General features: G+C 45.2%; 1 protein-coding gene across 4 annotated transcripts in view; it reads left to right on the forward strand.

Moving 5' to 3' along the window:
- The window catches only part of SCML4 (Scm polycomb group protein like 4), a 72682-nt gene extending 55074 nt beyond the window's left edge, over positions 1–17608 (forward strand). For 3 of the 4 annotated variants that reach the window (XM_066994441.1, XM_048079186.2, XM_066994442.1), the window contains 2 exons: positions 3260–3405; positions 7769–9983. In XM_066994441.1, the coding sequence (XP_066850542.1) occupies positions 3260–3405; positions 7769–7894 (272 nt within the window). In that variant the 3' untranslated portion in view covers positions 7895–9983. Of the gene's footprint in view, positions 1–3259; positions 3406–7768; positions 9984–17475 lie in introns of those variants that run through there. The other variant, XR_010830427.1, reaches the window with a different exon arrangement.
- The last annotated feature ends 7880 nt before the right edge of the window (positions 17609–25488 follow it).

A 25488-nucleotide genomic window follows, 5' to 3' on the forward strand; every position in this document is an offset into this window, starting at 1 on the left:
CATCCCTGGCAATGGTCTCAGCTGGGATGCCCCGAGAGCCTTCCCCAGAGGGGAGCCCCCTCCCCATCTTCCCCTGGCACTGCTGCAGGCAGGAGGGGAAGCATTTCCCTTTGATTACCTGAATTTCCATATCCCATTCCATTAATCTGACAAATTTTTTGCCACCTGTCAAAAACAGGAAATTGGATTTGACCTAGATTACAATCTCTAAAAATAATTATTGGTCCCGAGCACTCCCATCTCTTTGTAATCTGAGTATTCATTATCATCTTGATTAATTCTGATGACAGAATGGCATAGGATACCCGGGAGACATGAGACTTCCTCATTTATCTAATTCTTAGGTTAAGTGTGAATACCTTCTGATAAGAAAAAAATGTATAGTACTTGCCCTGCTGCCATCAAACACTTTTGTGCTTAATATAATATTTTAACGAGGTGATGCTATTGAAACATAAAACCTCTGCCTTTGTGTAGGCATAAAATGATTTATTTTCTTTTGGAAATAAAGAAATAGCACTCGTGTAAATCACAAAGTTAAAAAGCCAGAGTAAATTTAAAAAATACATTTTAAAATATATGCAAAAACAGACTGCTTCCAGCCTCACCATCTAATAAATGCATTCGAGAAATTTGTCTGCAAACTGACAGTATCCCAGTTTTACTAAGAGCATTTAAAGGTAGTCGCTTACACACCAGGAAAATAACACATCTTAATTCATGAAAAAGCAGCAGGGAATAGAGGACTTGGCTCCAGGTAGGTAAATACAGATTTAAAATAAAGAAGAGTTATGGCTATGCATAATTCTCGTGTTTATATTGATGTATTATATCTCAGAAAGGGATTTGAAAGGGTTATCTTCACTTGCTGGAGGCTGGAAGAGTTCTAGCCATGTAGTCTCTTTAGAAAGGTCATTTATACATTTGTCTTTAAAAAATTGGATTTATGCTATTGATTGCTAGACTGCAGAGGAGTGAGTAGAGTTCCCCTGTCATTTCAACCTTTCCTCCTCACCCCCTTCTTTTATTACCAATATTTCTCATACCCAGAAAGGCCCCCAGCTGCTCCCAGGGGCTCGCTGCTCCCCTTTGCCCTTCCCTGGCATTTCTGCAAGCTGTGCATTTTGGGCAGCAGTCACTGGGACAGGGCCTGCTCTCCCTTCATCTGGCATGAAAGTCCTCTGGGTTTCTTTGTATTTGTACGAATTTAAGGGAAAAACTGTGCTCCTCACTGAGGGCACAACATCTCCCCAGACCACGCTGTGGCTGTGGTGTGGAAACTTCTGCAATCCTTTGGGCACAGCCAGACCTTTCCCCTCTTTATTTTTCCACTGGCTCACGAAAGCCCGGTTTTCCCCCTGCCCCTTGGTTTGAGGTGCCCAGGGGCAACATCTCCCTGCACCAGCTGCCACCGGACCAGCAGCAGATCATGCCGCAAGCAAGTTAAGCTACAGGATCCCCTTTCCAGGTACTTGCTCCTCTGCCTACAAGGCAAGTCTCGGTTCTCCCGCTCGCCCCTGACAAACTTGCTCGATGTTACTGATGATCCAGGGGCTGGCCGAGATTGCCCCATTCGTTTCATGCTCTTTGTCTTCATCGCATCATGCCAAAGAGTCCAGATGGTGTCTGTACCGCTGTGTATTGCATTTATTCTGTGAGCAGAGCCCAGGGTCGTGTGAGTCCGTACGAACACCAGTCCTCGCTGTCTAATTACGAGGACCCGCGGCTATTCCTTGTCCTTTATATCCAGAACAGTGACTTAGCAAATGAGAGCATAATTATCATGATATTTACATCACATCCCATTACGAAGCCCATTGACCAGATTTACACGTTCATAGCACTGCTGCTTACTGGAGTTCATCTTTCATAACTGCAAAATATACCCCATTACATTATACTGTGGGATGAGGATGGTGCGAGAAAAAAAAGGACCAATATGCACATAAAGCTGTTATTGTGCATATATGGGCAGATCCTCCGCTCACATAAATCAGCACAGCTCTATTGAAGTCATCAACATGATTTACATAAGCCACAAACCCAGCCCACTACATTTGGTCACAGGCATTACAATGGTGTTTTGAGCCACACGTGGTGCTTTCATACATTTTATCGATCTTTATAAGCTCAGGATTTCTCTGGAGGGATCAGTCCTTCTCTCCTCAGCAGCTCTGAGCCATTCTGATTCCGCTCTTGGCTACCTAGGGCCTCTCCAAGTTACGGTTTGGGTATCTGTGGTCTGCCTCTGTTTGCACTCTTCTGCTTCCTTTCCTGCCCTCTGTAGTGTCTGCTTACTTATCATTTGCAACTCTCATTGAAAATTGGCCTTAACAGAAAAAGACGAGCAGGTCTGGGCAAGTAACATCTAATACGTTTATGTGCTGTGACCTCCTAATGTAAAGTTTGCTTTGTGTGGATACAAACAAAAGTAAGCAGCTTTCCTGTAACCTAGCATAATGTAGTTCTTCGCGAAGCAACATAAAGGTGTGTGTGAACAAATTATATACACATGGAGGCTAAGATTTATAGTTCTGCAGAGGCTCAGGATAAAAACATAAATGTACTTTCATTCCAATGTGCCTTTTTTCACTTGATTTAGAGCTACAACAAGCCAAAGTGACCTTAAATCATCCAGGGCTTGTACCATTAAAGAATCACATGTGCAATGTTCATCTTCGCATGTTTTAGTAGCTCTCCAAATCAACATTCACTGGGGACCCTCAGCTTTGTGTGAGACTAAGATTAGCAGGGTACTGACTAGGAACCCTCCTCTAAGCTCCAAAATAAGTCTGAATATCTGTATGTAAAGAAAAAAATTATCTGCTGAAGTCTGATTTTGTCCTCTGGCCTTCACACTCAATGGCAAGCTCCTTTGTTTAGTGTCGAAGCGCTTTCTCTCCAGGTGGGAGGGTGGTGTCTTCTTGAGCCAAAATCCCCACTGCTTGCGGATCAGACAGCGGGGGCAGCTCAGTTTAAGAGCCTGGCAGCTGGCACATTTTTCCTTCCCCAGCAGGAAACTGAGGGTTTCATGTTTTTTAACACAATTCACCAGCTGGGATCATGTCTCCCGGTAAGCAGCCGGATCTGAAACTGCCAAGCCCCCTTCTCTCCCCGCCCCGCCATCTCAGGCTGATACACTCAGACCTGACATCCAACACATGGGGCTGCTGCACTGCTGCATGCTCACAAACCAAGGAAGCCACTGCATGCCATTGTATGCACTGCTGTTGGCTTTTTTTTTTTTTTATACTGACAGCCTCAAGTCCTTCACCAGAACGACAAGACTCGGCTCGGCCATCAAGCAAGAATCCTTTGACCTGGACTGTGGATGATGTGGTTTGGTTCGTGAAGGACGCAGACCCTCATGCTTTAGGTCCCCACGTGGAGCTCTTCAGAAAACATGTATGTAAAAGGCTGCCCTTGGTGTTTCTGGGGAATTTAAGCAAAGTGGACAGGCAGTCCCAACAGATAGCCAGCATGTCTCATACAGACAGCCTGCCTTTGGCTGCTAGAGGCAGCGCCTGTGCTCAGCCCGGTTGAACACAAGGCCCTGCAAGGGGTTCAGCACTTTTGGGGGGGGGGAGGGAGGAAGTGCTGAAGAAGAGCTCACTTATTGTTCAACGAAAAGATCCTACGAATGTCTTTAGAAAATGCTTGCTATTTGTTCCCAGTGTGCCAGCATAAATTGTTATTATGCTAAACCTAAGAGAAAGCACAGAGGATCTAGTGTTCATTTTTCATTGTCAGATTGGCACAAGAAAGCCTTGCCTCAATGACAATTTATTCTCATGATACCTATGATTCTTCTCTGAAGAGCATTTTTTATGTGTCTCTAGATATTTAGCAGTAGAAGCCCAAAAGAGCCAAGATGCTTTTTTTTTTTTTTTTTTTGAATTATGTAACTACATAACCAAATTTAACAGACCTGCTGACTCTCTGGAGAATATGATATAGTAAAGAGGACTGTAAACATACATCTGATCAGGACTTCCTTGTTCTGCTGCTGCATAAGGTGTTGGCAGCACTGCATCCAATGGCATTCCCAGCCTCCTCCATCACTACTTGACCAAATCAGAACACCAGCCTGGGGCATTGAGACAGTGTGCTGGGATGAGAACAACAGAGCATGCACAGTCGTGCTAGGACCAAAGCTGTGCTTACATGCCGGGTGCTAGCCTGTTTTCCCTGCCTTCTGCAGAGAAGTGAGATTTGCACAGCTGTTTAATGAAAACACGGCCTGTGTTGATCTTGTGGGCACAAGGCAGATAAATAAGCCACAGGCAGACTTGCTTTGGCATGAGCTTTGAGACTATCAGAAGGGGTTGTGCACCAGGAGAGAGCCCTGCACGCGATGGAGAGAGAATTGCCATGGTCTGCGAGACATTCCTGTACATTGCAAAGAAGAGAAATGTTTAATCTTGTGAGATATGTACAGTGCGAAAGCACCATTTTTGTCCAGTTTCCACTCCTAGCAAAGAATGGCACTGCGTGTTTTTACACAGCGGCAGGGCGGTGACACACTCTGGGCGGTCAGTGGGCCAGCTGCACCGAAGCATGCCATGCCACAATACTGCTGCTGCTCTGTGACCGGGGAGACCAAGCTAAATTGCCCCTAAAGACCATCCCCGTCAGCCTTTGTGAAGCACCCGGCACCTACGGGCTCTACTTATCACTGGCTTCCTTGTAAAATATGCAGCAGGATTGAGAACCTGGGTAAGATTACCACACAACTCAATTCAATTACGCCTTCGAGTTATATATGTCCCTGCAATTTTTCAGCCTTCAAATCTCATCTGGATTAGCATGGAGACCTCAGAGGTGAGAGACAAGTGATTAGTCCATTAACCTTAGCCATATCTTCCTGCGTGTTCAATCTTTCTATGAAGCAGGTGCATAATTTACTTAGAAGCACTTACTGTCATTGACAAGGCCCAGCTATCACCTGGAAGTGTTGCTTTGGCAGTCAGCTCATCTCAGCTGTGACAGCAGGAGGAAAAGGGTGGTGGGGCCACGAGGAAGGGAAGGGTGGGGGAGGTATCCTGCATGTGGGCAGATCTCTTTCCCATTGCTGTATGAAGCCATTTGGGTGTTGACCACAGTGCCCAGAGCTGGCTCTCCCAGCAGCAGGGAGGTGTAGCCTGCATCGGTCACAGCTGCAGCGTGCCTTGCGGGATGATCGTGGCTCTGGCTCTGCTCTTCTCACCACGAGCAGGAGCCTGTTCTCTTGCCAAGACACCCAAGACAGCTCCTGAAGGGTCCACCAAGACCACGAAACTGCCTACGACCTCCCCCCCGTCATACAAAGGAGCCGTGGGCCTGGCAGGGACCTGGCGGCAGCTCTGCGTGAGAGCCCCGTGCAGTGCTCTCTCAGCAACACGCAGGCCATGGTAGACAGGCTGGGGGAAGGGAAACAGGGGAGCAGAAAGAGCTATGAAGGGAATTAGCAGGTAGAAAATTCAGGCTGGAAGGGCTTGAAGAAATGTTATGGTCTGACAGTTTAATTATGGCCGGTGATTGGCAAACGCATGTATGGAGGAGACAAAAACCTTTGAGTTTAACATAATGAATACCATTTATTTAAAGAGAAACCTGTCTCTGCCAGTGCTAGACATCACACTTGTGAGCTTGCATCTTTCCCTAGACTTTCTTCATATCAACTGTAGGGGCACTGACTGCTGAGCTGCCACTTGCACTCCTGTTACAGGTGGTGGCCTTACCAGGTCTGGTGTCTGTTCACAAGACTGTGGAGCACTAAAAAATAAAAAGTTTTTTTATTCCTATTTGAGATATAGATCCTCATGTTTTTGATTTTACTCATAATTAATTGCTTAAACACTCATGAAGATCTGGACTTGCATCTTTCTCATTAAAAGTCTCACCCACAGACATCCACAGCCCGGTGCAATTCTTGTTCACATGGCACGGGGCTTGTTTAGGGGCTACTCTGCTTTTTGAGCTGTGTCCTCAGACCAAGTTCTGCAAAAACCTAGCACAAACACAGTAGTACTCATTCCTGCATGTGGAAGCTGTATGTTTACTCCCCCTGTATCATCTCACAGCTCATACATTTGCTGCTCCCACCCCTTGCAGGAACACAATGTTGTCCTGCAATATCCTAACTTGCAGTGGGCCAGATCTCAACTAATGTGGTACAAACTAAGCACGCTGAATTTTACCAGCTCCAGAGCCTATTCAAGACCAGCTGGCTGGGGCTACTGCAGACTTGGGGAGCATGTTATAGAGTCTTTCAATTTTAAAATTATTTTTTAAAGGGCTGACACAGTAATACTAAAGAGAAGTCGAGCCAACAATCTGCACAGGGACATGGCTAATATGGGATATTTAATTGGATATGAATGCTCCCTCTGGCATACGCTAGTCATGGAGTTTAATTTTGACCCCTACACAGAAATAATAAAGGAAATAATAAAATGCTGAACTCAACATTTAGAAACAGCTGCAGTCACACCAAACCCTTGACAGAGTTTTTACCTTATGGCATCACAGGTCCAGGAGTTTGTTTTTCTTTCTTAAGCAAATATTAATTATATGCAATATTTAATCTTCCTTTCCTTAACTTCCTTAAAATAATGGAAAAGAGAGGGGGAGGAAAAAGAGTTCCTGTAATGGATAGAGTGGGGGTTGCAGAATGAAGAGCATCAATTGATTGAGTTAATCAGAAAGTGACCTTAACTGCTCATCAGCTAAATCATCTGCTGAATGGAATAATAATGATCAGGGCAAATTAGGATCCATAGTATTGCTTAATTAGTAGGTAATGGATCACAGAGGAAAGACGTGACCATCGAAAATGTAGAATACAATATATACAGCACTAGCGTGTTTGTTTGTATGTATGCACACACACGGCATTAGTTATGTTTTAGCTGTGATGATCCAAGTAAGGAAGTGGAGACTGAGAGGAGAGGTAGTATTTTTAAGCAGATCCACTAATGTAGCTAGGGAAAAAAACAGACAAGCTCAGGATCCAAGAAAGGACAGTGCATTTGAAAGCTTCTGTGTTGTACAGTCACAAGAAAGTCCATAGTAAGACAGTGTCCTGTGTCTGTGCATCGGTGCTATCCTCTGCTCAGTACAAGAACTTCGTAATTACAAAAGGTTTTCAAGCCAACAGGTCTGGGATAAAGAGCTGAACTTGGTGACAATTTCCACCACTTAGATGAGGGTAAAATTAAATTTGAATAAATTTTGTTAATAAATCCAATTAAATATGTTGCTACTGTCTTCATTTCAAGAAATATATATATATATCACTGGGTGTAAGAGGACTGGGGATATGTGAAATGTGTAGATAATCAGGGACAAAGCTGGAACTGAGGGTGTGCTATCAGCAGTTCATGAGGCCACATCCTTCTGTCTCTCCATCACTCACTCCTTTCTCTTAAGGTCAACTGTTTTTTCTCAGAATTGGGTTTAGAGCAACCCTGATTTAAAAATTAAAAAATAAAAATCCTCATGATTTTATGCCAAGTAATTGAAAACATAGACGAACCTTAGAGCTCCTTGAAGAACAAAAGTAATATTTGATTAAAGCCTCCTTTAGAGCTTCCTTTTTTCCTACCTTAGCTCTCAATTTTTTAATGAAATTTCAGAATTCCTGGCATTTCAGCCAGCTCTGTTCTAAGACATGCTGTTTCTGATTCACCTTGTTTAATGCGTCAGGACGCAGCTCTGCTGTCTTTCTTTCGCAGTGCTGGAAGGGAGGTTAACACATTTTGATTCTCTTTCTCTCTTTTGAAACCAGGAGATTGATGGCAATGCTTTGTTGCTGCTGAAAAGTGACATGATCATGAAATACCTGGGGCTGAAACTGGGACCTGCGCTGAAACTGTGCTACCACATTGATAAGCTCAAGCAAACCAAGTTCTAACAATTTCTTGAACAACAGCAGAACCTGACCTAAATCTAGACAGAAAACTAAAGGTAACGTGCTGCCTTACAGAAATGCATTATTTTGCAGATTGTTTTCCCCTCTTTTTTAGCAAAGACTTTGCCTTTTTTAACATTTGTGCATCTTCACAATTTTTTTAATCCAATGGGAGCTTTTGGGTTGTTTGTGTTAATAATTTGCCAAAAAAGTATATACTTATTTTGTACCATTGATATTATTATGATTATAGTAAGTCCTATTTTTGTAATTGGAAGTGGGAAATCAAAAGCAAACACAGCGACGGTGTACGCTGAGGACTGCTGGCAGACAAACCGAGGGTCCTGCACCTGCTGCAGGGCCACCGCTGGGTGCCAGCTCCACCGCCGGTGCTCAAGGCTTTGGGGAAAGGGTGGCCTTTGGTCCTCTGTCTTGTGATGGGAATGACCCTGTGTCTTGCACTATCATCTGGAAAACTTGAATTCTGCAGTTTGAAAATGAAAAAAAAAAAAAAAAAAAAGGAAAGAAAGAAAAGGGGGGAAAAAAGAAAAAAAAGAAAAAAAATAAAATTTAAAAAGAAAAAAAAAAGGATAAAAAAAGTGGGATTGAGGGATTTTTTTGCAGCCGAAGTACTTTTTCCCACTAGAGGGAGCAGCCCTAACAGACTTGGGGCTGGAGCCCTGATGACACAGTGCTTTCTGTCTGATGAGCTTTGACCATCGCAACTCTCCCAGCCAGCACATCTCTAAATACTGACAAAGAATCGCAGGCTCCCAGCAGGATAAGCCGTCACCGTTTACAGATAATTATTTCAAGAAAAGCCCAAATGCAGAAAGCATTTCTGACAGGATGTTTCCCGTTAAGCCGAAGAGGGGGTGGATGGCTCCCATGGTGTCTGGCGTACTCAGCTGTCGTCTCCCTTCCTTTCTGGCTGACGTATGGTTTTTGGCACTCTTTTAAGAAAAAGCAGAATTTCTGTTTTTGGTCTCGTTTGTGCTTTTGCAAAGTGAGGGGGCCGGGTGGGAGCATTCCCCATGAGAAGCTGGCAAGGCAAGGCACATCACTGTGCTTGTGGACAGGTCCGGGGCAGATGCTGTAGGGTCGGTGCCTGATTGCATTGCTGCAGAGGGCAATGCACGCTTGCTTTCAGTACATATGCAGCTTTTCTGGGCTTTAAGTCTCAAGTGGATTCAAAGTAATGCCCTCCTGCCTCTTACTGAAATCTAAAAGGTGCTCGTTGATACTCTGTGCAGCCAGGCTAAGAGAAGGACAGGTCAAAAGCCAAGGAGGCAATTTGTGGGGTGGGTGTGTCCTCAACTTCATCCTTCACAAATAAAGATGATGAAGGGACACATCCATGAGGTTTAAACCCCTTGGTGCATGACAAGCAGTGGTGGCAAATGTTTGTTGGTCATGCCGGTTATTTTAGAGCACACCTCAACTGAACTGGGAGTTCAACTGAACTGGAGGCCTGATAATATACAAGATGTCAAGCCATCCGAGGCTGTTTATGGGTATTACCAAAAATACTAATGGAATACAATTCAATTTGATGCATGTTGCTAGAATATAACTCTTATGAAAAGGTACCGGTTCAGGACCTAACCATGAAAATCCTTGCAGCCTACACATGTTTGCAGAATTGGAATTGGAAATTGGACCAGTTTTCAGCAAATCTTGTCTTCATGTTGAAACAACTCCCAGATGACTAGCTGAACAAGTGTGCTAAATGAAAAGTCATGTATTACCCAGTGACGTAATATACTGGACCCTAAGCATGCTGATACTTAGGACCCCCACCTGCATCTCTTTGTGTCCATGTGGTACGGAATGGATATCTGTTCAGCCAGATATCTGGTTGAGACAGAAGCCACTTCACATCAACATGAAAACTGTGCAGTTTATTTTCCACTCTTGCATTTTTAAAACATGAATCTTTTCCCACAAAGATTCCCAAAATACATAAAAAAATATTGCTGTATTAGTAGTATTACCTTCAGAATGTCCTCTGACAAACATTTCTCCATACCTTGGAACTTAATTAACCTTTTTTTTTTTTTCCAAAAGATGATTTAAATTCCTCCACTTAAAAACCCACCTTGCTGTACCAGGTAGTCAGAGCTGGTTAGAATTTATCAGATGGCTTTAATGCTGGAAAATACAACTTTGTCAAAAGCAAAACTTTGTAAAATCACGTCACTTTCAAATGTAAAATTCTATTTAACTGAAGCTGTAGTTTTTGGTAATGTCAAAACATCATTTTGACATTTTGGAAACGAAACATTTTTGTTTAGAAAAGATTTTTATTGTATTTTCATAAAGAGTCTGTAACCTCACTTTTTGTTCTGAGAGTGGAAAAAAAAAAAACACAGAGCTACATAATTTCCTGAAAAAGAGTCATTCCCATTCAGCTCTGTGTCTCACCTATCTTCTGTCTTCCACCTTCCCACCGCAGAGACTGCAGCTGCGAAGCCCAGTAACACCAAGGCAGTATTTCTAGATTCCTTAGTGGCAACGATGTTCATACATGTAGTGTGCTGATGTCGTTTTCATGTATGTATCTAATGTATACAGTCAATGGTGCTATCTATCTCATTTCATATGAAACTTCTAGACATGACAGGACGATTCAGGCCATGATATTTAATGCACTGCCTTTTACAGGGGAGGTGTTTAGGGACTTCATTTTACATCTGAGTAAAGTTTATAAACGAAATCCCTCACTGTGTGTTTATTCTCCAAAAGGCAATTAGGGGGCAAACATTACTGCAGTAATATTGCTATTAATAACCAATTTTTCCCTTTCGAGCCTTGCCAGGGAGGGTGGTTAAGCTGTGCAGAGGGTGTCAGGCCATTTCCTGGGAACAAGCCCTCGAGAGTCAGAGAAGGCATGTCACCCGCCTCTCAATTAGCTGCTATTTTAGACGTTGCCAGAAAAAATTGCTTTGCTTGCTTTCCTCTTCACAGCTCTCACTTCAGCCTGCCTCCAACCAAGCTGTATTTCTGAACTCTTGCAAACAGGTGGGTGGATGCGCCTGCCCCCAGGTGCGCACTACATGCGCCTGGTTTCTGCTATTCAGCACTCACAGCTGGATCAGGAGGCTCTTCGCTTGCTTTAATCAATTTCAGTACTTTATGGGCATTTGCTTTAAACACACACACACACACAATATGAGCAAATTCAAAGGGTTTGAGGAGAGCTCTTCCTTTGCTGAGGTTCCTGTTGCAAAGCATGAGGAGCAGCAGAGCCGGTGGTCCCAGGCAGAGCAGCTTCTCCCATCCGCCCTCGCATGGACCCGCTGTCACAGCCTCTTCTCCCACGCTGACAAATGCCTCCCTCCCCTGCCAGCCTTCACTGAGCTTCCAGAAATGCCCATGGGAATGCTTCCACTGCTCTGAGCCCACTTTCTTGCTTGAGGAGCACGGCGGCCTTTGCAGTGTTAGCAGCTCGGCTCAGCATGATTAATGCAGCCAGGCAGCCTTGAGACTGGCATGTAAAGCATCACTCTGGGCTGTTATTGCCCTTAAATTGATTGCTGGATTTCTATAGGTTGTCAGCAGTCTTCAAGAGTCACACATCTTTCTTTCTTAAGGAAAGGATGGCTGCTAAGTGGAACATTATTAGCAAAAATAGCAATAATCAGCGAAAGAATAAGAAAATGGACGATGAACTTTAGGCATGAACAATTCCCTTGTGGGGTTAGTGGCAGGGGCATGAACAATCCCCTGGTGCATTTAGCACTGCTCCTGCAAGGCAAGATGGACATAACAGCATGGGAGCGTGGCATTGGGGAGGCAGAAGCTGGAAAGCAGGACCAGGACTCCAGCAACACATCTTCCCTTCCCTTCCCTTCCCTTCCCTTCCCTTCCCTTCCCTTCCCTTCCCTTCCCTTCCCTTCCCTTCCCTTCCCTTCCCTTCCCTTCCCTTCCCTTCCCTTCCCTTCCCTTCCCTTCCCTTCCCTTCCCTTCCCTTCCCTTCCCTTCCCTTCCCTTCCCCCTTCCCTTCCCTTCCCTTCCCTTCCCTTCCCTTCCCTTCCCTTCCCTTCCCTTCCCTTCCCTTCCCTTCCCTTCCCTTCCCTTCCCTTCCCCCTTCCCTTCCCTTCCCCCTTCCCTTCCCTTCCCTTCCCTTCCCTTCCCTTCCCTTCCCTTCCCTTCCCTTCCCTTCCCTTCCCTTCCCTTCCCTTCCCTTCCCCCCCTTCCCTTCCCTTCCCTTCCCTTCCCTTCCCTTCCCTTCCCTTCCCTTCCCTTCCCTTCCCCCCCTTCCCTTCCCTTCCCCCTTCCCTTCCCTTCCCTTCCCTTCCCTTCCCTTCCCTTCCCTTCCCTTCCCTTCCCTGGCTTGGCTCTTCCCAAGCAGCAAGGAGAGAAGCAGAGGAGGCACCCAAGGGTAAGAGCAGGTACCACAGTGCCAAAATCAGCCACTGGCATGTCTGTCCGTCCCTACACAGATTTTGTCTCTGCTTTCCACCAACCCACCCCTCTGAGCTGGTGTTAGAGGATTGCTCCGCTGGCTCATGCTGCTTCCACATCAACCCGCTTGGGGTTGCTAGGGAAATAGTTCATTATAGGCACTTTGGGGTAAAAATTCAGGGAAATATCAGGTCAGCAAGAGCCCCTCTCCCCTTCCAAACGTTTCTGCGTGCAAAGCCTTAACACGACAGCTCCAGAGCAGGTCCCACGCACTGCTGCTCCCCTGCCACTGGTAACTGAGTTGGCTGGAGCCGTGTGGATTTTGCTTCTCACACCAAGAAAAGTAGTCCTAAATTTGCACCCTTTTACCTGAGAAAGCAGGCAAGTCTGCGCACACATTGCCTCCAAGTCCCTGCGATAGTCACACGCTGCCTTCTAATCCGTGGTCCCTTCATGGACAATTGGAAACCCATCCCCTTGGAAATCTAAAATTCTGCTTGAGAAAGAATCGCTTTTATTCGCTGCCACGAGTTAAATATTATGGAAACATGTCTGCTAACAATTTGCTTTGTGTAATTTGCACTAATGCTAATAAGCAACAGCTGCGATGCTTCCTGCTGTAAATTCTTTTGTGGTTGCAGTGGTATTATCACATATGTACTTCACAAATACGATGGACTCTAGCACAGCTCGCTCCTTCTGGCACCAGCTCTGGCAAATCCCCTCGCCTCGGCATTACAGCTACACGGATGTGAATTTATGGTCTCGTCTCCCTTCGTTCCCCGAGCCCCAGCTCCCCACCAGGTGCCTGCAGCCGAAGGGGCGAGTAGGTCAGGGTGTGCATGGGGCGGTCCGAGGGGATTGATGTCCCCCGCCAGCCAGATTTACTGGGGTTTGGGCATGGAGGTGCTGGTCGGAGGCTAAGTGCGGAAGAAATAAAGATTCACTTAAGGAAAAGAAAGAAATGATGGTGTGCGATGCACTGCCACCACAAGGCTTCAGCTGAAACCCAAGAATCTCTCAACTTAAGCTCGAGAAAAATGTTTCCCTCGCTCGCAATGCTAAATAAAGCACGCCAGACCAAATCCAGGTCCCACCGAGGTCCACGTAAGTTTTCCTATTGGATTCGTAAGGGCTTGGCTCATAAAGCAGGTCAAGCTTCAGCCTCGTCCCGCAGCAACTGGAGCCTAACAAGCTATTTCATCCCCCCTTGCAAAGAGCGGAGACGGCCGCCGCCGGCCAGCCCTGCTCCTCTGCTCCCGGGAGCTCTGCTGGCTTCCTGGTAGAGAGCTCTTCCAGCTGCACATCGACCTGATCCTGACACTTTCTCCTGTTCATTTTGGGTTGTAGCTGCAAGTTTTGCGGAGCGTGGTTTGGGTTTCCCGCTTAGCAGCAACGCAAAGCGCTGAGGATTTCAGCCGTGCCGCTCGGCAGAAACTCACCCCGGTCTGAACATGACTTCACTGAGAGATTTCCACAAGTTCTTGAGGCGAAGCCCTCAGTGGGATTTAAAAATAAAACTTTTCGAAATCAACCCCGGTGACCTACGATTATTGGCTCCTTTAGCATCTACAGCACTTCATCATACTTCAAACAGCTGAGTCTCTTGGCAATGCCACAACCGAACGGGGATGGCTGACGGGGCTTCAGGAAAGTCTCCATCCCTGACTGCAGAGCCTTGCTCCTCTCGGCCTACGGGCAGCTGCCAAAAAGCAGCAGTTGAGGCTGGACAGGGGTGTGTACGTGTGTCGGTGAGTGTGTCTGTGTGTCTGAGCACGTTGCTTGGAGAAGCCTGCCTGGCTGCATGGACAGGCCGTGAAGAGAGTGAAGTAAAAGCAGAGTAGAGCAGCTAGGAAGGATGGCCCTCAGAAATGGCCAAGGCACAGGCTTCAGTGGTGTTCCCATGTAGTTCGTGCCCTTTTCCAGGGCACATACAGAAACTGATCTTTCCCTGAATAGAGAAGTATGTCTTCATTAACCGTGGTTTTCCCTAGGTGATATAAAGGACTGGGATCGTGCTGTCCTCTTCTTTCTGAGCACAAAATGCAGGCAACCAACATCCTGTTATCAGAGATCTCTAAAAGGATGGGGAATAGGAAAAAAAATAAACCCCAATAAATACAGAGACGAGGACATTTCAGAATGGAGCCGTTTCACAGCTTTTAGTGTCTTTCAGGTGAAACATGGGAGAAGGGGTGGGGAAAGGGCTTCTGAATTGCAGTGAATCCAACGCAGTGAAAGACTAGTGATTAATTTTATTCCTCACTTTGATGGTTTCCTGATCTGTAATGTGTTTTATGGCCCTGAGCATTTGCTGTAGTGGCAGTATTGTGAATTGATCCATGTGTCCAGGTTCCACTGAAACCAAATGACTGTTTCTAAAACCTATCCGTCTTCTTCATGGCATCGCTAATATGTTGTAGCATCCAGAAGGCTTCTGACAAGCTTGGCATGAGACAGTATTAAAAGAAAAAGATCTTTTTTATTTCCTTTGTGGCACAAAAGCTTCAAAAAGCAGCTACAGTCATAGCTGTTTAGCAGGTTAATATTTACCATCTTTTCATTTTATTCCTCTTAGAAATCTTGTAGTAAAAGAAAGTCTCTAGTTTACACAGTCTATGTGCTTACAAGAAGTCAATCTAAATTCCAGTCTTCCACTGACGCTGTTGTAAATTTGGTAGACTTGTTCCACATCTTTACCAGTGTCAATGAGATCTGTGTCTGACACTACTAACAGCTCAACTACAGGTATGTTAGGCTGCTGTTATCAGAACTTGCTATAGGTATTTGTGTTACAATGCTGTGCAGAGATTGTGCCTAGTGCTGTGCAGATGGATTATGAGGGACTCAGCCTGCCCTGGAGAGCTGACAGCCTCATGGGGCAAAGAGACAGCTTAAGGGGAAGGGTCTGCTAGAGGTGGTTTTCCTTCCCTTTTCCAGGCAAAGGTTAAAACCAGACAGAAGTCAATGGCATGAATTTTCCTCCAGACACATACGGTAAAAATAGCAGAAGACTGAGAAAAATGAAGCAAAACTTTCATGAGGGGGAACCTTATTGCCTCCTTCCCAACACTGTTAATCACCTTTGGTGAAGCCAGAAGGCTGACCCCAGACCTTCTGGTCTGAATCTAGTGCCTTAACCAGAAGACCATCCGCTCTCACCATATCCCGACCTTTCTCCCTCTGCTGTCCACATCTGACTTGCTCCTCACATAGCCCTTGCCCACACCTTCTTTATGTACCTACACAGGCTTTTAAAGGTCGTATAGTCCCTTATCCTGACAGCATTCTTCTCCCTCTTAGTCATCCTCCACCCTCCAGTCCTTTCCCCTGAACCTTCTCAGCCCTTTCCCTTCCTATTTCTCCACTGTAGTTACATTCTTTTTTTTTTTTTTTTTTTTTTTCCTCCTCAGGTCCTCTCTGGCAAGATCTCTTCTTCTCTTCCTTCCTTTCCATCTTTCAGTGACCAAAAATGTGTCTCCTTCACTCTTTTTGCAACATCTTCTTTACCTTATGGCTCTTCTCTGCTCTTCCATTCTCAAATTTGTTTCTCCTTTCTCTTTCTCTGTAGTTTTCTGCAACCCTTTCTTTCCTTTCAACCAAGTGCCCTTTACAGGAGATCCTAGGACCAGTTCTGCTGTGACAGAGTACCACACACCAACATCTTTGAATTAGGTTGTCTGTATTTTTTTTACCTCTTCTTTATCTTGCACAAAAAGCTTTCCACTGCTTTTGTTCACCAGCACGAAAGGCACTTTTTGAGGCTGGTTTTTAACCAGTTGGCCGATTGCTATTTGCAATAAATACCTCATTAAAGGCTCAGCACTTTTACACAGGGTGAGTGCAGTTTTCCCCTCTTCCGTCCATCTTTCCCCGTCCTGCCTCTTGATGGCCAAGCAGCTTAAATGCTCATAGGTTGGAAGGGACCCGGTTACACTGCTCACTGGAATGAATCCTCCGCTCTTGCCCCATTGCTGATGGGTGTCGAAGCCGAGCCTGGCCCCGCGAATGGCACACCATTAGGCAGGTGCGGGCAACCGGCGTGCCAAGCTCAGAGCCACCAGCGTCACTCCCACGGTCTGGAGAGGGGCCAGCTTGCCATCAGCCTGGATTGGAGAGTTGGTTGGAAAGAAGAGGTGCCCACTGCCAACGATAAGGACAGCAGGAGGTGGGAAAGAGCCACCCAGCTGGAAGAAGAGTGGCGTTGGCCAGCTGGGAGGCGGAGGTGGGACAGATGAAATCAGCAGTGAGGGAAGGCCATGCTCGTAAGCCTACATCAAGCACTGTGAGGACGCCCGTGTGGCAGCGGGCGTTGCGATGTGTACAGCATCATCCTTCATACTGAAATACGTGCAGTAACGCAGGGCAGATTCACACATGGATGCACAAGTGCGAGTTTAGAGTAATGACTGTAGCTTCTGTGGGGCTACTGCATACTTCTACCAGTGGGAATGAGATCAGATTTTGGCTCTAGGTCTCTGTTTCCACACAGTGTGAAGGATGAGAGCATAACAGCTCTCTTCCAGCTGGAAAGGGGCAGCCTTAAGTCAGGCCACAAAACAGCGCAAGTCCTGCTCACACTTCTTTTTTAATGGTGCTCCGAGCTCCCTTCCAGTTCCTCAGCTTTAGCTTCCAAGGCTAGTGAAGCATGCACGGGTTTTTTTAATGTATGCACAGCTATCAGTTTTTCTATTGCTAATTGGACTCAAAGTGTGTTAGCTTTGATTTTTAATATGATCTGTAATTTGCTAGATAAGCCTCAGTTTCTGCAGCAGCTGGATAAGCAGGGCTGCTTTCATCGCATCTCGCAGGTATTTTTACAATCTTGGACTTTTTTGCCTATCTACTGTATACTAATCTTGTCCTCCTTGAATGGCGAACGACATCTCTTTCATGGTACTGTACAACCTTCAGAAAAGGGCATCACACATCAAGCAAATACATAAAGCTATTTTATTTTTGTCAAGCATATACAAAATCTGCCAGAGAGGAAAAAAAAAAATCTGAATATACAAACAATTTATTTATAATCAAGGGTTCAAACACACACTGCCTTGCATTCAGCCGCTCCCAAACTTATTACAGTCCATACCACTTAATACTGACACAGACAACGTCTCCACACCTCACATCATTCGAAAAATGTGTTTGTGACTGCTCTTATCCAAATCCCACAGGAGCTAGCAGGAGCCCATCCAGCATGCGGCACAGGCTTCTCCTCCGTGACTGGTCTCCGAGCAGAGAAATCAGCTGGCATGCACTCGCTCACCAGGCTTCCTTCCTCTGCCAGTGTATATACAAAAAGAGAATGTAAATAGCGAGATTTCCTTTTTAATAAAAATGTGCTGTAGTGATAAGATTATGGGCTTGAATGCTGTTGACTGCAGTCTTAGGTCTCGTGACTCAGTGTAAGGTCTGCATAAGGCAGATTTATTTTGGAAGTCCGTGGCTGGGATTCTTTCACATGTTTTCATCATTCTGCCTGGTTTTACTCCACACCAGTGCCACCAAGCTCCAGCTTTTCCTGATGGCAAAAGGCAGCTGGGTTTATTCCACCAGCAGCGCAACTTTGCTAACGGCAGCCCTGTGGGCTATATGACATGAGTGATGCTGTCTGGGGCTCCAGTGGAAAGAAAAGTCTGTGTCCATCGCCCGCTGATGGTGCCTCCTACCCCATCTGCAAAGCGTAGCACCATCCCCCTTCTCAGGGTGTTTTGCTCCTGTCCTGCTGTGTAAACCTGCCCAGGCTGCTGCTTCTCTCACGCGAATATAAATCCAGTCTATCCCCACCAGAGTCAAAGTCAGGATTTCTCTGTTTTACACGCTTTTGCCTTAGTACTGATTTGGTTTTCTTTCTTTCAATGAGAGAGAAGCAAAAAAAGCATCGTATCCCATGAACGCTTTGGGGTCCCAGTCCAGCCGTGCAGTTCAGTGACGTTTAATGCCAAGCACACACCTGCACATCACTGACCTCAGTGTGTCTTGAGCTTTGTTCCAAGCTGGCCACCTGACATGTTTTTCTGAGCCTAAATATTTTCTAATTCTGTGAAGTCTTTGTAATTCTTTCACTTAATGCTCATTCTGCTATCCATTCATTTTACTTAGCACAATATTCTAGCATTAATTTATTTTGCCATTATTGTCAGGAGGTGCTAAATAATTGGGGGTTACAGAAAGAGCTTATATGCCAATGACTTTTGCTAATGTGAGTCTTCTCCATTTTCAATCAAGAACAGTTACTAAAGATGATACACAAGATATATTGTTGATTATGCCAGGGTTACCATATGATGCTAACAATAATCAGGGAAAAGACATCTGCCCCTTAGTTCTACTTATTTAAAAAGCAAAGCAAACCCTTTAATACTTTGCTGTTTATCAGCTATTAAAACCTCCCCTAATAAATAATCTCCAACAGTGAACATTATATTATACTGAATAGTTCTGTATGCACTTTGCAAATATGCAAACAATGGAGAGCTGAGGTAAAATGAATGTGGAGTTTATGGATTAGAATAACACGAGAATAAAATACGTGGAGCCCTAGAGCAGCACGGTTATGACAAGCAGCATATTAGTATTACTCTCAGCCCACTTTAAAGGGTTTTATTGAAGTGATTTGTCTTCAGCTGTGGAGGTGTGTGCCTTTCTATGTGTATGTACATGCAGGTCTGATGTACGCACACAGATATGCACCTGCCCACCGTGTGTACATGTCATACATATGCACACATCCTAACAAAATGGTAACTGTTGAATTAGCATGTTTTGTATCGGTGGGTCCAATTTATCCATTCTTAACATACGCAGTGTCTAAGTACATACGCAACCATTTTGCAAGCATAGTGTCAAACTGTGATTCTTCTATTGTTCCTGCAGGCATTGTTTTTTTATTATTTGTAACTTACTCCTTCCAGTGGATTCTCCATCACTATATAGAGGCATGTATTTTAATGTATAGCTGTATATTTACTGTTCTGTGTGCTGTATGCTACTGCTTGCATCTTAATTAAACTGAGTGTTACTGGACTTAACATACTTAATTTTGTACAACGGAGTTTTGCTTGGGTTTCACGATTTGATGCAGTATGTTTAAGAATGTAGAATAGAGGGAGATCAGCTATGAAAAAGCAAGGATGTCCCATACTTTCAGATTTATGTTTCATAGAAAAAGCCTGTACTTTCTTTTAGTATTACAAAATTATTTCTGTATTTTTAATAAAGAATTGGATTTACTTGGTTCTATGTATGTTTTATCTAATAAACTGTATTTTTTAAATAAGTGCCTGGTCTCAGCTGAGGGAGCTGGGCTTGTTCAGCCTGGAGAAGAGGAGGCTCAGGGGCGACCTCATCGCTCTCTACCTTTATACTGGACTTAACATACTTAATTTTGTACAACGGAGTTTTGCTTGGGTTTCACGATTTGATGCAGTATGTTTAAGAATGTAGAATAGAGGGAGATCAGCTATGAAAAAGCAAGGATGTCCCATACTTTCAGATTTATGTTTCATAGAAAAAGCCTGTACTTTCTTTTAGTATTACAAAATTATTTCTGTATTTTTAATAAAGAATTGGATTTACTTGGTTCTATGTATGTTTTATCTAATAAACTGTATTTTTTAAATAAGTGCCTGGTCTCAGCCTTTATACGTGTGTCATGCTTATGGACACACAAAGCATTTTTACCTATCAAATTCCCTGTGGCTGAGTCCGCAGCTCTGCTAATGCCAGAATTGCCTCCTACCCTGGCCAGTGCAGAGCTAATCTCACATTTTTTATTCACATTTCTCTGCTATGCAAATAAGAGATGGATACCGAGGTGTCAGCTTCTTGATAAATCTCCACTGTGATACATTAGCATCAATGCTCATTTGCAGGGCAAGCAGTTTCTTTGGTTCTCTGCTGAATTAAGGGTAGGGTGTCAATTTGAAGCAAGGGTGCAGCACACAGGCAGATGCCTAGTCCCTCAGGCTGCATCTACATGGGCAGACCCTGCTCTCATTTATGCTGATATAAAACTGAAGTGGCTCAGCTGAAGTCATTACTGTTATTCTGGATTTGCACTGGGGAGAAAACAAGAAGAAAATTTGTCCCAAGACCATAATATTTCAAGGTTGATCTGCCCACTTTATACACTGCCAGCTAGTGGAATACTCTAGCAATGTCTCAATAAAAAGCCTGAAAAAGAGCCAAAAAAATCTCAGCTCAACTACTATTAAAAAACTTCCCCTAGAAAGTAAGAAATGCTTTCCCTGTTATGTAGAGTCAGCTCTAGCTATCCAAGAAATACATTGCAGTGAATGATTCCCCTCTTTTTTGCCCTTTAATTACACTTTCCTCTATGATGCTATCAACACTACAGCATGATGAAGTTTCCCTTGAAGTCAATTTGCCATCCATGTCAGTGAAAGCGAGAATAGGCCACTGGATAATAATCTTTGGGTCTTATCTTCTTATTGCTCTCCGTAATTGGGTAGAAATCAGCTGCAAAAACTAGCGTTATTGAAAAGGTAGCTGCACGTATCCAAGAAATGATAGCAAAGAAAAGTGGGTTCAGGTCACCCCTTGATTTCTGGCCCCTCTTTATGAGCCCTGAATATAAGGTAGACTCTAAAAAATGTTTTGAAGTTGTCTTTCCTTTCACCATTCCTTTTTGTGCTGAGACCAAAGATGAAGCCCTGTGAGGTAGGTAGCAACCCAGGTGCTGCTCAGCCCCAGCTGTGGCTTCTCGCTTGTGCCTCCGTTCAGGGGACAAGAGAAAGAGCAGGAAAGTACGTGTCCCAGTGTTGAGAGCCAAAGGCCTCGACGAAGTCAGCAGGAAGCCCTGGGCCAGCTCCTGCTGATGGCCACAGTGTCCTCTCCCCCGTCATGGTGCCCCGTGGATGGGCAGCGGATCGCGGTGCTAGGCCATGGTTGGTACATCAGGCCTGACCTCGGTCACACACCTCCCTCGTGACCCTAAACAACGGGCTGCGGCACTTGGGCTCTTCTGGCTATGAGAAATTTGCCTTTTTTCACCAGACTGCTCTTTTATCTCCAGACTTTAAAGCCAGAAGGAAGGTTTCCTTCAGACTGAATATATGCAGGAGCTGTGTGAAGTCACTTAGAGCCTGGCTTCTAAGGTGAAGCGATTTAACTTCATAGTTGGTTTACGTGCCTGCAAAGTGCTCAGTCCTCCTGGTTCGAAGCTCAGGCACCGTCTGTAATAAATATTGGGGGGAGGGAAAAATCTTCTTCCTTTGATTGTAAGAAGCCTATGGAGTAGACTGGACTCCAGGAAGCCAGCATTGACCAAGATCACTGAGTAACACGGGCCGTGCAGCAGTTTCCTTTGCTCTTCTCTCCGAAGCTCCCAGCTGGGGCTCACGTCCCAGCTCCATTAAGAATCACACAGGGAAATAAGACATCAGCACTCCTGCCCTGCCCAGCTCACAGGATAGGAGTTACACTTCAGGCAATGGATAAAAAAAACATATATACACATATATATAAAAACATACACATGCGTGCATATATATATATATACACGTATATATAAACACCATGTGCCTGAGCTTGTAGTCCAAAGCAAACAAAGGATCTGTAAGCACTTTATAATTGCTACGTAAGTATAGCAGGCTCTTTTCTCTCCCTAATCATTCGGTGTGATGCCAACAGTAGCCTGACTGTCCTTTCCCATATGAGAGGATGCTCCACACAGGACCACTCAGTCATTTGCTCATGCAGCTGCCCACCTCTCACACCTCTGTCAGGAACCTACTCTCCAAAAGCCCAGATATGGGTGGTGATCAGGTTTTATGTAGCCCCCATGGTACTACGAGACAAAACTGAGCTGCTCTGTACCAAGGGCATTTCAGCCTGTTCAGGTCTCTGCAAGGAAAGCCTGCCCACCTCTCCTGTCATCACTTACACTGAACATGTCCAGGAAGGATCTTCATTTGCCTGTGTTTTGAGGAGAATTTCTGGTCAGAAATATGTCCAGGCAAGGTGAGTTATTAAGCTGGAAAAAGCTGTTGAGAGACAGGAGTGGCTTCCCATGCCCTTGACTCACTCTGCACATCCATGAGAAGAATCAGAGAGATTTAGCAGGGATTTCCTTTGGAGGCAACAATACACACTTTTCCAACCCTGTAAATGACTCCAAGATCTGTCTGTGTGAGAGCTGTTGGAGGAAAAAAAAAACGCACCCCGCATTCATGCCCTGACAATGAGACTGGTCCTAATGAACACATCTATCTGACAATGCCGTCTTGATGGCACACATGCCACCGACGGCTGAGCAGGACTTTCCTTACCAGCTGTTTATACACCACGGTGACATCTGGCACAGAAGCTCAGAGGAAGAACAGACATATCCCTCGTGCACTCGCTCAATGCCCTGTTAGTGCCGAAAGAGCGTGAAGGAGAAAGAGGAATCCTGAGCAGGGGTGGAGAGCTGGGTCTGAGGGACAGGGGTGGGTGGAAGGCAGGGATCAAACCCCAGAGATAAATCAGAAGCTGGGAGATGCTGCAGGGCGCAAAGCCCTGCCAGGCTGCAGGCAAAACACTTGCCCCCATGCCGCCGTGCCGGCGACAGCCTCCTCAAGTGGGGCTGGGGGCCGGGAGTGCAGATAACCCCTGGCACCGTGGTGCCACTCCAGCACACCCTGCTCCTCAGCAGACCCTCTCCTGGCTCTCCATGAGTCCCACACCTTTCTTTCCCATTTCTCAACCTCTCTCATGCGTTCATTTTTATCCCTGTCTCCTCCAACAGACTGGAGCTCTTTGTTCGAAAATAAACCATCTTTTGAAATACCGTTACTTCTCTCCTTGAACTTTTCCCTGTGAATGACTTGACATTAAGCTGATAGTTGCTCTTAACTAATTGTTAACCTATTAGTTGAGACCATAAAAATTATTGAAAGGCCAAGGCTAAAGCTGTTTAAATGAGAAATATTTCTACAGAACTCCCCCGAGATGAAATAAAAAAGCTCCTGCCGACAGAGCGGCTGCCAGTTTCAGACTAACGGGTTTGAAGATGATGTTTTGCTAACAGCAGTTAATCAGTAAATTCCCATTACTAATAAGGCCATCACTCTTGGCTGAAGCCACAAATTACATGTTATGTTTCTCAGTGCTGAAGATAAAGAGTTCTTTAAATTTTGCATCTGCAAATGTAATGTTTAGCACAAAATGCTATCAGGAAAAACAAGAGGAAAATTGAAAAAGTGTCATATACATTCAGCATCAATTTACTTCTCTGTCACTGAAATTACATATCATTTTTATTCCAGTATTTATTGCCATCTTGCAATTTATATTTAGGAGGGGAATGGAAACCTAGAGGGCTGGGTTTGATCTCAGGCACACTGCTGCTGCATGACAGCCATCAGATAAAAAAGTGAGAGCAGAACATGGACCAGCCGCTTAGGACAAAATTAAAAAGGAAACAACCCCAAAGTTTCATTATAATGTTGCATCTTGATTGTCTGCCAGATCTTTCGCTCGCTTACATTGCTGCAAGCCTGGCTTCCTTCCACTGATGCAATAGACATTCCAGATTTCAACTCTCTTACTAGAGAGCAGATTTTTTGCTGTAAGTGTCCAAAGAAGAGTAAAAGAATGTGCTTTATTATGGTTAGAAAGCTGCAGGGACTCCTTGATTACCAGTCCCTTTGGAATTGCTTTCCTTGTCCCAGACACAGCTGAATTCAGAGTCGAGTCAGTTGCTCAGAAATGGAAGGTGAAAAGTGCCAATAGCAAACTAGACAGTTGTTTTTTCCCAGTATGAAGTGTTCTTTATCTACATTCCTAGAGACAGCTATACAAAAGTCAGCTGCTGCAGGCAAAGCTCCTCCCTCCAGTGCTAAACGGTCGTTGCGGGGACCCAACAGCCTCACCTCACCTCTCCTGACCACCCCATATTACAGCCTGCTGCCTTTGCGCCTCTCCACCCCTGGTACCCTGCTGCTACCCTCATCAGCATCCCCAGACTTATTCGGCTATTGGAGAGAGCAGGGTTTTGCCCTGCACTCTTAGATCTGCATAGAAATGAGTGCACACGTATAGGTAGACACGTGCCAGCAGCAGCAACCACGGATGAACACTTGATGTTCATGCACGTTGGCTGTGGAGCAAATAGTTCAGCCTCCACGCTGAGCACGGGTGGGCGCAATCAGGCAGCCCTTGGCATTGGTGCTGATGGGGGTGTTCCCTTCCTGGTGCTACCAAGGTTGTGCTCAGGACCGATGGCCCGTTTGTGTCCAAGGCTGGAGGGCAGACCCGTTCTGGAGCACAGACAGAGCCACGGTCCCCCGGGTAAGGAGAGATGGTGTAATGGCGTGCAGGCAGCAGACAGGAAATATTGCGCTTCGGTCCAAGGGAAGCTTATTCCCTCACAGGGAACAAGCTGAAAGACAGCAGTTATTTTGATGGAGAAGCTTATGTGGCCCAGGAGAATACCGAACACGTTGCATGTGCCGCGATGCCCTTGCCAGCAAGCGGCATCCGTCAGAAGTTGAGAAGGGCTCAGCACCAGGGGGTCAGAGCCTGCTACCAAAGCGCCTTTTGAATTCCCGGTGCTGTGTTTTCTTGGCACTGAAGAACTTGCCTGTGAATTTCTCAGTCAAGATGATGCCGGCTGGTGATGTCTGGTGTTTTCTTCTCCACTTTCTTTTCTGTTAACACATCTTCTGCTTTCTCTAGTATGTCTTAGAGCTATGTACAGTTTCCTTTTGGGTGGAACTGTGTATTTTTTGGCCGTGCTCTACTTTCTACATTTTCTGCACATATTTTCCCTCTTTTGCTAGCACCTCTGTATCCTTCCTTCACTTAGCCATTAACATTGTTGAAATCATGACTTTCCTCTCCCTCGCTCCCCCTAGTTAGATAAACAGCTTGGTTCTTCTCTTACGCCTTTGTATTTTCCACCAGAAAAATCCCCTTCAAGGTGGATCTTTCTTTCACAATCTGTGTCTAGGAAACAGGATCTCAGCTGAGAGACTTCTACCTCCAACCAGGACATGCTGACAGGCATGAAGTTCAAGTTCCAGGGAGCAGGTCTAGAAAGCTGAGGACTCCTTTTCTGTTGCGGCTGTACAACATGAAAGGATACGTGTAGACTCAGGGCAAGCCAGTGACCTCCACTGCAGTTCTTAATTTTTCTTTTCCTGAAGCCAAGGAGGCTTAATGTTTCCTTGGTCCCATTACCT

The sequence above is a fragment of the Anser cygnoides genome, chromosome 3 (assembly GCF_040182565.1).
Source record: "Anser cygnoides isolate HZ-2024a breed goose chromosome 3, Taihu_goose_T2T_genome, whole genome shotgun sequence".
Classification (NCBI taxonomy): Eukaryota; Metazoa; Chordata; class Aves; order Anseriformes; family Anatidae; genus Anser; species Anser cygnoides.